We start from the raw sequence: 12,756 nt of genomic DNA on the forward strand, positions 1-12,756 counted from the left end.
CAAAATTAGTCAATAAGATACTTGGGAACAGAATACAGACATACATAAAAATACATATCATAACTGGGCTTTATCCCAGAGCTGTTTCAGCATATTAAGTCAATAAAGACAAAAACAAGACAAAGAAACCCTGCATATAATTATCCCAATAGATGCAAAAAAAAGAAAAAAAGAGAGAGAAAGAGAAAGAGAGAGAGAGAGAGAGAGAGAGAGAGAGAGAGAGAGAGAGGGAGGGAGACCATACCTCAACTTAATTAAGTAATTAAGGTTATCTATGACAAACCCACACCCAATGACATCTTACATGGAGAAAAATTTGAAGCAATCCCATTAAAATCAGGAATAAGACAGAGTTGTCCATCTTTCCCATTCCTTTTCAGTGCCTGAAACACTAACAGAAGCAAGGAGGTAAGAGAAGCAAGTTAAAGGGATACAAATAGGAAAAGAAGTCAAATTAATTCTACTTATAGATTATATTTTATATATAAATATTCCAAAAATCCCACCAGAAAATGTCTAGAAATGATCAAAAATTTCAGCAAAGTGGCAGGATATAAAATTAACTTAAAAATTATATACTAACAATGAACATGTTAAAGGACATGATTTTGGAGACACTCTTACTTGCGATAAAAAAGTAAGAATAAACCTAATCAAGTTGGTAAAGACCTCTGCATTAAAGCTCTCAAATAAAGATACTAGAAAATGGAAAGATTTGTCATGCTCATAGATTGGTACAATTAATATTGTGAAAAACTCTTTCTATCAAGAGCAATTTATAGATTCAATGGATTCCCAAACAAAATCCCTACAACATTCTTCAGAGAAATAAAAAAACTATTATCCTAAAATTTATACAGAACAAAAGACCCCAGATATCCAGAGCAATCCAGAACAAAAAGAATAATGCTAGAATTATTCTAAATTTTAAGATATTTTATAGAACCATGGTAATAAAAGCAGAAAGGCAATGCCACCAAATCAGACACACTGGCCAATGGAATAAAACAGAAGACCCAAATGAGAATGCAACGATAGTCATTTGATATTTCACAACAACAAACAAACAAACAAAACAACAGAAAACTAAAAATAACCCCCAAATATCTTCAAAAATTATGGTAGGGAAATTGGGGTCCACATGTCCAAGAATGCATTAGGCCCGTCTATTATTAACTTTCAGAAAAATCAACTCCAAATAGATCAAAGGCCTCAGTATGAAACCTGAAACACTGAACTGTTAGAAGAAATCACAGGCAGTGCCTACAAGACACAGGGTAGGAATTTTCTGAATAGGATTTTATTTGCTCAGACTTTAAGGCCAACAATTGAAAAACGGGACCCTGTGAAACTAAAAAGCTTTTGTACCACAAAGGAAACACCCAAGTAAAGAAGTTCATAGAGTGCGGGAGAATTTTTGTCAACTACCTATCTGATAGAAGGCATAGTTGATAGAATATCCAGAATATATATTAAAAAAAACTCTCAATGAATCTAGAAAATAAACAACAGTTTATTTTAACAGCAGTTAAAACATAGGCTACAGATCTGAACAGAGTTCTCCCAGAGAAGAAATAAAAATGGCTAAAGAATCTCAACACATGTTCGCCATCCTTAGCAAACAGAAGGATACAAATTAAAACTGAGATTTCATCTTTCCCAGTCAGAATGGCTAAGATCAAGAAAACAACTGAACTTCTGGAGCACGGGTCACCCTTTCCTGGCTAAGTGTAGTGTCTACCCCTCATCAAAGTTGATGACAGGATAGGAGAAGGTGGACTAGCCTCCCACTAGCGTAGAGATTAAGTCACTGGGAATGCCCAAACACAACTGATGAAAAAAAAATCTCAAAAGAGAATATGGCAAGGTTGTAAGAGCTGGACGCCCAGGATGTCCACTGCTAGAGAGTGGTTCCTAGACACGTAACACCTATATACACAAGGGGAATGCACCCCTGAACTATAATAAACGAGACCATCACGGTAACAACGGAAGTTGACATGCCAACAGGGACAGGGACCACTCCACGTAGCCCCACACCTAGATGACAAGTGATTGGAGGTCAATGGCTGCTGAGATTGGGGAGAACCAGTTTCCTCCATGGATGAGCTCCCATCCAACTTGTCCAATCCCAAGTGATTAAGCCCTGGATAAACAAGCAAAGCCAAACAAACCCAGAAGGTTATAAATATGCATTGTACATCTATGTAACACGCATTTATACATGTACAATAATAACGATTGAAGAGGTGGTGAATTTGGGAGGAGAAATGGGAGGAGTTGGGGGAAGGGTAGGAGTGAAGTAGAGGTCTCGCTCATGCATGAAGTTCTCAGTGATATAAATAAATACATACATACATAAAGGAAAGGAAAGGAAAGGGAAAGCTCATGCCCCACCCTTCCCAGCAAAGGAAGGAAACACGATTTACCTGGCTGGTAGAAATCAGGCGACAGCTCTCTGGCCACGGCTCTCGCAATGTCGCACTCCTGGCGGGCAGCCAGGGCAGCCTGGTCAGCAGCGTCAGCTTTCGCCCTGGCATGTGCAGTCCTACAGGGGCATACAAAGGCTAGTGAGTAGGGAAATCGCTGTATTAATGACTCGTGGACAGCAAATCACGGTCTAGGGAGAGACATGTTCATTATGATCATGGCCCGTCACCTGGAATAGCAATGTTTAGCATCACAATGCTCTGAGACCTCAGCAACAGCCACAGCATAGATGAACCCGCCTGTGGATGGCTGCAGTCCTTCCTCTAGGGAAAAGGCAATTGTGAGTAAGGTCTCTATGGTTGGACACTGTGTTTGGCTGTCAGAGCTCATCGGACCAACTCCTCTGCTGATTTTGCATTACACTCTCCCAACTTCCAAAAACAACCAATTATGGAAAGTAGGATTTGACCACACGAATTAGCCTAGTGCTTGTTGACCAAACTCCACTGGCAGAATTAAGTAAGAATTTGACTAAGGAATTTGACCAGGGAAGAAATGAGCAGAAGTGCTGCCATCGGCACTTGCTGATTTCCATGTATGGATACTCTTGCTCTGGCCGACCTCAGGCCTCAGCATGATGCTTTTGGATGTGTGTTATAACGGGACAAGATGCACACCACAGGTTCTTACCAGCAAGCCATGGAGGGCTAGTGAGGTGCCTACTTAGCTAATTTAAAATTTCTTTGCCTTTAACTTTTTCAGAAAGTTATTTTTGTGTGTACGTGTAGGTGCCACTAGGAGTGTGGAGAGGTCGGAGAGGTCAGAGGATAACTTGTGGGAATTGGTTCTCTTTCCAAAGCGTGGGTTCTGAAGACCGAACTCAGATCATGACGTTTGCCAGCAAGTGCTCTTACCCGCTGAGCCATCTCAGTGGCCCGAATTTACCTATTTTTTATTTTATTTATTTATTTATTTATTTATTTATTTATTTATTTATTTATTTATTTTTTTGGCATGGATCTTATATGAAACAGAAATAACCCAGTGAAGCAGAGCTGGTGAGGATGGAATGGATCTTTCGGTCTGCTCTCCCCTCCCTGGTCCATCCTCACACATTAAAAGCCTTACCCTTTAGAGGAGGGAACAAGGGTTGGGTTTCCTGGGCTGGGATGATAGCTCGCTTGGTAATGTGTTTGCCCTGCAAGCATGAAGATGTGAGCTCAAACCCCTAAGTTCACATTAAGAAAGGAAAGAAAAGCCAGCTACACCTGGGCACATACTTGCAATCCTAGTACTGGGAATGCAGAAGCAAGTAGATGCCTGAGGCTTGCCTAGCCTCCCTGCCAAGTTCCAGGGTAGTGAGAGACTCTATCTATCTCAAAAGTAAAGTGTGTATGTGTATGTGGTGTTTCTTGTGCATTTTTTTTTGCCTGTTTTTCTTAGAGAGAGAGAAAGAAGGCATGGAGTTGGATGGATGGGGCTGTGAGGAGAATCTAGGAGAACAGGGGAAGAAAAACCAGGATCAGAATATACCGCATGAAAAAAATGATTCCAATTTAAAAATGAGGTGGACAGTGTCTGAAGAACAACAGGGGACTGTCCTCTTGGCTCCACGTGTACAAGCACACCTGAACACACACGTTCATCTGTATGCACAGACACGTGTGCACACAAACAAGAACCGAGCCTGAGACAGTGAGATAGCTCAGCACTTGCTATCAAGGCTGACACACGGAACAAGAGAACTACCTCCTGCAATCTGTGCTCTGACCTTCCTGCATGGTGTGTTACACACACATACACACACACACACACACACACACACACACACACACACACACGAAAAAAATTAGGCTCCTTAAGGTCAGACCAAAGAGAATCTGGAGTTTATATAGAAAAAATTGGGTTGTGTGTGTGTGTCCATGTCCCAAATTCAAAAGACTTGTTCAGATAGTGTTTAAATGGCGTGGGTATCCACTCTTGTGCCTTTGTAGACATTCTACCATGTTCTATCAGCACCAGGCGGGACTATGAATAACTAGTATGAAAGTCTAAAAGCAATGCTCACACTAATCTCTGACAATAGGAGAGGGTGATTCAGGAAATGGCGCTATACTCCAGCTGGTCTTTGGGGAGACAAAGTGACAGTCTGAGATGACCAGGAAACTTGGCTCCCCAGGTTAAATTCCTAGATTTAAAATGGAAAGGCAGGGTCTGACCTGAGGCCAGAGTACTAACTAGTCAGAGATCCCACTCTCCCCTTCCTCCTGGATTCTTGTGGGCTAATCTCACTCCTACCTAGAGATTTGTAAGTTTTGCAAAGACCAGAATCCTTTACCTTCTGTTCTTTGCTACGCCGAGCACCCTGTATTTACCGAGAGTCTAACTTATGTATAAATGATGGTTCTTTAGGAATAGCCGGGCTGTCAGTTAATAATACGCGAACTAAGGAATATATTGCATGAAAAAAAATCTATTTTCAATAAAACATTAGTGAACCACAAAACTATAGAAATGGCAAAGGCAGAACGGCTGCCAAGGGTTCAGCAGGGAGGGGGACAGGTATAAAGGACATAGCTAGGAGGGGAAACAACTCGGTCACACTGTAGTGGATGGATGGTACGTGTGTCAAAGTTTGTAGAACAGACATCATTGGGGGGAGGGCTAATATAAGCAGTGGATTTTACATAACCAAGGGTGGGCACGAAGATGAACAATGGATTTTAGTGCAAATGAGTCAACATTGCTTCAGCAATTACATCAAATTTACCCAAGACGCCAGAGAAGGAAGCTGCACGTGGGCCCAAGGTGGGGAGAAAATGTGTGTGAGAACTCTGCAGTTTGGCCAACTTGAAAACTGCTTCGAAAAACCATCATTTACAAGTAAAACATACTGACTGAGAAGGTTGTTTTTATATATTTAGGGAAACCATATGTATGTATGTATCTGCCTGCCTGTCTGTCTATCTATCTATCTATCTATCTATCTATCTATCCATCCATCCATTTCTCTTCCTCCCCTCTCTCTCCATACATACATATATGTAACAACAAAGATGGAGGAAAATGATACTATAACTTCAAAAACCAAAAAAGCATTAAAAATGAACAGATCATCTTCCACATATCCAAAGACTTATTTCTGCATCATGTGGGAAATTCCCAATTGCTTCTGTCGATGGAGCATTATAAATTTGAAATAAAAATAAAGCAGGAGTTTAAGAGAACAGATTCCTAAGTGCCTGGCTGTCCTGACCTTGTAAGGCACCATCCTTGGCAATTTGAGGAGGCAGATTGACTAATTCTATGCCCAAGAAACAGTGGGCACTCCCTGTTCACAGGCTTCCAGCTTTCAATTCTTTTTTCCCTTCCCAGAAGGATTTTCCACTTTATCTACTATTCTTAGCTAGAACCTAATTATGTCTAGGTACCATAATTAATGAAGCCGCAAGGTACAGTCATGCTGCCTTATAATGTGATTTCCTGGCTCTTCAATAAATCTACAAAACTAAGCAATGTATACAGATACAGCTGCGACACATTTCTGTCCAGTCAAATAAACCGAGAGTATTATCTCTTCACCATATTATAATCCAGCAAACTGGACCATGCAGTACGGTGCACCCTTCCTGTAAACATACTATGGAAGCTCAGAGTCAGCGAAGCCTCATTCACCACTCTTGTGTAACTTACTTTCCGTGCCCTCTTTTGAAGGTCCGGACAGATGGCCCTTTCCATGCGACCTAGCTACAGCATTAGTCAGGACTACTTACAGCTGGGCAGATGAGCAAGACCACATCCACCCCTCAGCCCAGGGGGTGCTGCTTGAGAACTGGTGGATCTGGTCACGAGAAATGGAGAAAGGAATGTTCTCTGCGTTATGTTCCCACCAGCTTCATGGGGTCAAGGGCACCGGCATGGCTAGACTTTGGGGTTGCCCTGGCTCATGTTTTCATTCATTTATTTAAATCCCAGGGCCAGTTCCCAACCCACACAGATGCTTGGTCACACCTGACACTGTTGTTGGGGCTGGGACTGAGAACACATAATCTGAGTAAATCAGCTAAAGCATAGGTTCTTGCTGTAGCTGGTTGTATGGAATCTCTCTCTCTCTCTCTCTCTCTCTCTCTCTCTCTCTCTCTCTCGCTCTCCCTCTCTCTTCACTTCTTAAGACCTCTTACATATTCCAGTCTTTGGTTTCTCACAGTTTTAAGCTCCACACATCATTATCACATATTTTCTTGAATGATGTAATTAGAAGTGAGAAGTCATGCCGATTAGTGAGGCAGCAGTCACTGACCTAAGCATACTGTGGTTTAACTTTAGGGTGGGTGGGTTAAACTCCAAGGACTATTCTCACATGTAGAGACTAAGAAGTTGTCTTGGCTCCTCTCTTGGCCACAGCAACAAAGTAGCCAGGGTACCTGGATGCTAAGCATTATTATAGTAAAACTAATCACAAATTATTCTTCTCATCAACAACTTGAGGTTTTTTTCTTTTAATAATTGAAATATTTTGCAAGTTCTTATGTCACTTTTCTGTGAAGAAAATCATCTCGTTTCCTCAATTTTCTTGAATACTTTAAAAAGTATATTTCATGGCATGTTCCTTCAATTTAACAATGCTTTTACAGAAAGTACATTCAGCAGTACCCTAGACAGGCTCAGGGCACACTCCTCTAAGGAATGCGCATGGCCCTTTACACGTCTACCCTCTGTCTTTCATGGACAGAGTTGATAAAAATTTGAATCCAGAAGGCAACATGACTCCATTAAAGGTGAAACTACATCTAGCATTTACTGAGTTTGCTACTTGCACATCTTATCCGTTTTCTTCCCAACGATAAAGTGTTTTGAACATATGCTGCTTTTGGTATACTATAAATTTTATTATATATCATGGTTAATTTATGATCTGATTCTTAAAACTTAATGGTAGAGGCCACAATCTAACACGTACAGGGATCTTCCTTGGGATTTGCTATGACATTCAAACAGTTAAAGAAAATTATTATTCAGGCAATTAAAAAACAGAAGCAATTGGTTGGCAGAGACCACAGTCTTGGTTCGGGATCACACTCCTCTACCAGATGACAGAGCCAAAAATGCTTGCCTCCCTATGCTGATTTGGCAGAGTCAGACTGTCCAGTTCTCCACCATCAACACCCAAGCAAATTCTTTTTTCCTTCTGGTTTTTTTTGAAAGTGCCTGGCAATAACAAGAAATTTTTTTTTCGGGGGGGTATGACACTGTGTATAATAAAATGAAAAAAAAAATGACCTGTTGGCCTTTCTTTGGGACTGTGACATTACTCATTTATGTGAGACCTAGATTTGAGAAAACCAATTATCTCATGCAGACAGTTGCAGTCTTTTCAAAGAAATTAGTCTGCCGAGCAAGGAACACTGGATAGGGACAGAGGCAACTGGCTCTGCAGACCCAGATACAACTGGAGGCTTGATTCCTATGCACTAGCACCAAGGAAGAAGGCCACGTCTCAGTCTTGATGTGGTTCTCTGAAAAGACTTGTCCAGTGACACTCAGCATGCCCTGACTCAGAGGAGTGACTTTCGCGCTCTTACACACTTGCTAAATGACGACTGATGAGGATTTCAATCCAGAAGGGACAAGGCTGCTACTATTCCAGCCTCAGTTAACCTGCTCAGAAGACCACATCACAGGCGTCTCCCACCTATGAGTTCTTGAATGTTAGTGTTCTCCATAAAATGCCTTAAAAACAAACAAATGAAACAGAGTAAGACCTAGGATGGTAACTTCAGGACTGAGTTCTTAGGCTTTTATTTTAAACAAATCATATCAACAGTGACTCATTAATCATATTTTCCAGTGTTGAAGCTGACAGCTCCCTTTTGTCTGAAAATGAGAGCAAGTTATTGAGATATAACACGGACATGAAAGGGCATAATATTGCTAGTGAGGGTAGGTGTTTGATACTTCCAGAGCCCAAACCTTTGCATACATGTTAGAAATCAGGCTTCTAAAGCATTAGGGTCAACGATTAGCCCAACTCTCCTTAGAGCCTCAAGAGATCCTTGTCAGTGAGCTCACAAGGTAAGCACGCTTCCTAACACAGAAATGCCCGCACACTACAGGAATTAACACCATTTCCCTGGCTTCTGGTCAAGAGGAAGAAGGACTAAGATTCATCATCTGAAAAAAATGTTTATACACCTTTGACAAGATGCTGTCCATTATGTTATCATTGTCATTTTTATAAAGAGCCAGAGGAGACAACACTCTCATTGTGTGGCAGCAGGAACAATTTAGTCTCTGATGATAAACTGGTTCTGTTTCTCCCTTTGTAACAGTTACCAGGAAACTTGGAGTGGAACGATCCTCAGTCCCCACACACAGGTACCGTCTGTAGTTTCCGGGTTCTGAGCCGACTGCCCCTGCCAGGAATGTTTATGTACACGACTTCCCAGCATGCCCTGTAGATGCTTTCTGGAAACTGGCAGGATATTTAATCAAAACAGCCCATTTCTCGATCAATGCTCTGCTGTTCTTACTAAGGTTTCTCAACTTTGACCCCACAGCGTGCTGATGCCCTGGGGACAGATGTAATAATTCGGGGATCTTGGAGTTGACTGTTTGGTCTTCACTTACAAGATTTATTTTGTTTTATCTCTAGAACACTTTTAAGCTTAGAAATAAGTCCTCGCTATTAAGTAATTTAAAAGCTTTATTCCCTAATATTTTCCTAAAGACTTAATGAGTTGAAAGGTTGTATTATTATATTTCATTTATGCTTGCTTCTGTGAACATGTATGCACACATGACAATGGCATGTTATTCCCATGGAGGCAGAGGACAACTTATGTGGAGTTATTTCTCTTCTCCTGTCATGTTCCAGTGACAAAGCTTGGGTCGTAGGGCTTGGCAGCAGGCATCTTTACCGGCTAAGCCATCTCGTCAGCACCACGACAGACCCTGTGTTTTTGATAGCCAGGCCAGAAGCATCTCTCCACTTCTCTGGATTATGTTGATCTTTCTACCTTGTTTTTGCTGCTAGAGACTGAACCCAGGGCCGCACGTATGCCAGGCAAGTGCCTTACCACTAGGCTATTTATTTATGTATTTATACAGATTCTTGCTTACAAGAGTATATAGACTGTATACAGACTATAGCCTAGGTTGGCCTCCGAGAATCCCCCTGCCTTAGCGTCACAAGTGCTGAAATTATAGTCATGCTTTACCATACCTGGTTCACTTAAATTTTTTTTGTGTGACATTTGTCTAAGATTTATCACTAGAAATCTAACACAAGATTGGGATGCTTTACTCTTAAAATTGCTTTTGAAGGAAAGTCTTTTCAGTGAGGACCACTCAAGTTCAAGAACATTGTCATTATAATAAGATTAAAACACCTCTTTAAAATGTAACTACCTGCTTTCCATTAGATGAAGGAGACTATACCAAATCAAAAACAGATGCTGGCATACAGACTACATAAAGTAACTCTCAATTCAACAAAAGAAAATTTAAAAACCGACAAAGGACTTAAAGAGACAGTTCTCCAACAAAAATCGACAAATGACAGCAAACACAGGTAAAGCCGCTGGGGATAATGAAATGCGGGGGAAAGGCCAGGTTCTTCATTATGTGTTTATTTTATATGATGCCCTGGCTCTACTGTCAGGGACAAGCCCAATAAAAGCGGTATCTCAACAATTTTGTGGTCATTAGATCCACGATCAGAGCACCCTTTTAACAGGAAGCCACCCATGTACCAAGAGATGAATAAAAAAGTAATAATATAAGCACATTGTTCAGTCGTTAAGAAATGGGGATCGGTGATACTGGAGGGATAAACCTTGAGGACCTTAAACAAAACGGAGTAAGTCTCAGAGACAGTTTTATATGAGGTACACACAGCAGACAAATCCATATGGAGAAAACGGAAGATGGTTTCCTGGGGGGGCGGTTGAAGGGAGGTAGAGGAAATGGGGAATTATTTTTCTAGGTGAAAACCCCGAAGGAGGGTTGCATGGCAAGATGACTGAACTTCTGTTGAACACTATACTTAATAAGGTTTACTTACGTTACAAACACCTGACAATTAAAAAGAAGATCCATGTTGGGTAAGTATCTACAGAGAATCCAGTGAGTCCAGAAAGCTGAAGAGGGAACCCCAAGAAGGTTTTGCTCTTGGTTGAGAAGTCACAGTACTAATCCCAGCCAAGGCTAAAATCCTAAAGAGGGGAACAGCTCTGGTCAGAAGGAATCTTTAGTGGACAGCTTAGGAAAGCTATGTCGGAGTGTTGAAATGCATCCAGTTAGCTAGCTTTCAACAGAAAGTCTGACGTAGGGGTTGCCTTCAAAACCATTAGTGGAGGGGACAAATGGTTGAGGAGAGAAGCGTCAACGATTACCCTGAGATTTGCAATTAGGTGTCCAGGTGAATGACTTCACCACAGGGAGACATTGTGCAGGCCCTACCAGTGGTTGAAGGTGACGACAAGCTATGTTTTAGACAAGCAGATGTTTACACGACACAGGCATTTATGGTTACAGATACAGGGCTGTGACGCAAACTCAAGGTCTAAGTTACAACCCAAGGATGAAGACTATGAGGGGCTCAATAAAAGGTGGATGAACCCAACAAAAAGTGTATCAAAATGCTGAGACCGAACCCCAAGTGACCTAGGGACCCAATGGAGTAATGACTAGTGTAATTGATAGGTGGCTGTAACAATTAGATGTTGAGTTTCCAAGGTAAATTCCTTACCAGCTTCCTTGGTAGGTCCTGTACATCGTTCAGGAACTAATGGCCACAGGCAAATCTGTCTTTTCTCTGGGGCAGCTGTAGTTCTCTCAGCCCGAGTGTCTGGTTAATGAGCAGCTCTGGGCACGAGTGTGGACAGACTTATGGGAAGGAATGGCCTGTCAATCCCGGCATGTGCTGGGAAGAGGCCAAGCAAAGGCATCTGGGCTTGATGAGACCCTTTCAAGGGGGCAGTCTGAATAAGGAGGCCACTGCTGAAGACAGATGGGAGGGAACTGCTGAGGAATTGGGCAGAGGGAGTAGAAGAAGCAGGTAGGGGGCCATGAACTAGCCAGTTCTGACCCAGAAAGGAGAGAAGAAAATTGGACAGGAACCAGAGGAATTAGCTGGGTCAAGGGGAAAGATGATTTACTCACATTTTACAAATGAGAGCTATTGGGAGGTGGGGAGAAAGATGCTTGATGAATAGGAGAACATGAATAAATTCTGAGAAGAGGAAAGGGGAGTCACGCCACAGATGGGGTAGAAGGGCGAAGGGGAAAACTGTGATAAGCTGATCCAACATTTTACATTTTTTAAAAAGGGTTTCAGGCTTTAAAGAGAGGTTGTAGCAAGGGCTTTGGAACTAGACTTCGTCACTCAGCCCAACTTACCTCACGTTAGCTGAACCTCCAGTTCCTTACCTGTTTTTACAGGTGGGCGATATTAACTCCAAGTTGCTGGGGAATCAGGATTGAGCTATTTGAACTCTCAGAATGAATCTAGCGTACTTAGAACGTAAGTACGCATTATTCCATTCTGCAGAAATTAAGGGACAGCATGGGAAATCGGGGACACTTAAAGAGCTGAAGATTTGGAATGAGAAGCAGAGAAGGCAAAGGTGGCCTCTGAGCAGAGACTAGGGGATAGGGTGGAACTCTCCCTGGAGTCCTGGCAGGAGAACCCGTCCACAACCACCAGCAGCGACTCTAGGCCAGATTCAGTAAGGGCTACAGAAGACAAGCTGATGAATGTCAAAGTCACACAAAAGCAGAGTTCAGGGTGGTTTCAGTTGTTGCAATACAGTGTCTGTCCTTCCTTATCGTAGATTTTGCAGAAACTGCTTATTTTGAATGTGACTTTCTTTTGAAAGCTTAATAAGTTCAAATTGTCAGTCCGCAGACTTTTAGGAACAGGTGAACTAAATTACTTTAAAAACGAGTGCATTTTCTACAAGAATCAAGCCGCACAGAATCATCAAAACAATTTCCCCTTGACACTTGATAGGAACATCTGGATATTCCATGGTAAGCGCCTGGCAACCTTCAGAACTCAGGTAGCAGCTGGGAATTAAAAATGTCAACACTGTCTGTATTTCTACCTCAGTGTTCTGTTTCTCATCCTTATGGTCCACTGTGGGTACCAGCTAAGGAAAGGGAGCATCAGGAGACGATAGAGGTCATGAGTCAGGAATATAGGCTGGCATCTGAGATATTCAGTCAACGACACACTGACCAAGTGATTAGTTCAGAGTTGACCTAGTCCTTACTTATTCCTGTTAATGCTTCCGCATGCACACTCTGCAGTGCTCAATAGATATT

At 41.9% G+C, this 12,756-nt stretch overlaps 1 protein-coding gene across 5 annotated transcripts in view; it reads right to left on the reverse strand.

Annotated features, from left to right (window-relative positions):
* Nucleotides 1-12,756, reverse strand: part of Jph1 (junctophilin 1) — an 85,543-nt gene that overhangs the window by 24,504 nt on the left and 48,283 nt on the right. For all 5 annotated transcript variants that reach the window (XM_048420403.3, XM_048420402.3, XM_048420401.3 and 2 more), the window contains exon 3: nucleotides 2,430-2,548. In XM_048420403.3, the coding sequence (XP_048276360.1) occupies nucleotides 2,430-2,548 (119 nt within the window). The remainder of the gene's footprint in view (nucleotides 1-2,429; nucleotides 2,549-12,756) is intronic.

Source organism: Myodes glareolus, chromosome 16 (genome assembly GCF_982192425.1).
Source record: "Myodes glareolus chromosome 16, mMyoGla1.1, whole genome shotgun sequence".
Taxonomy (NCBI): Eukaryota; Metazoa; Chordata; class Mammalia; order Rodentia; family Cricetidae; genus Myodes; species Myodes glareolus.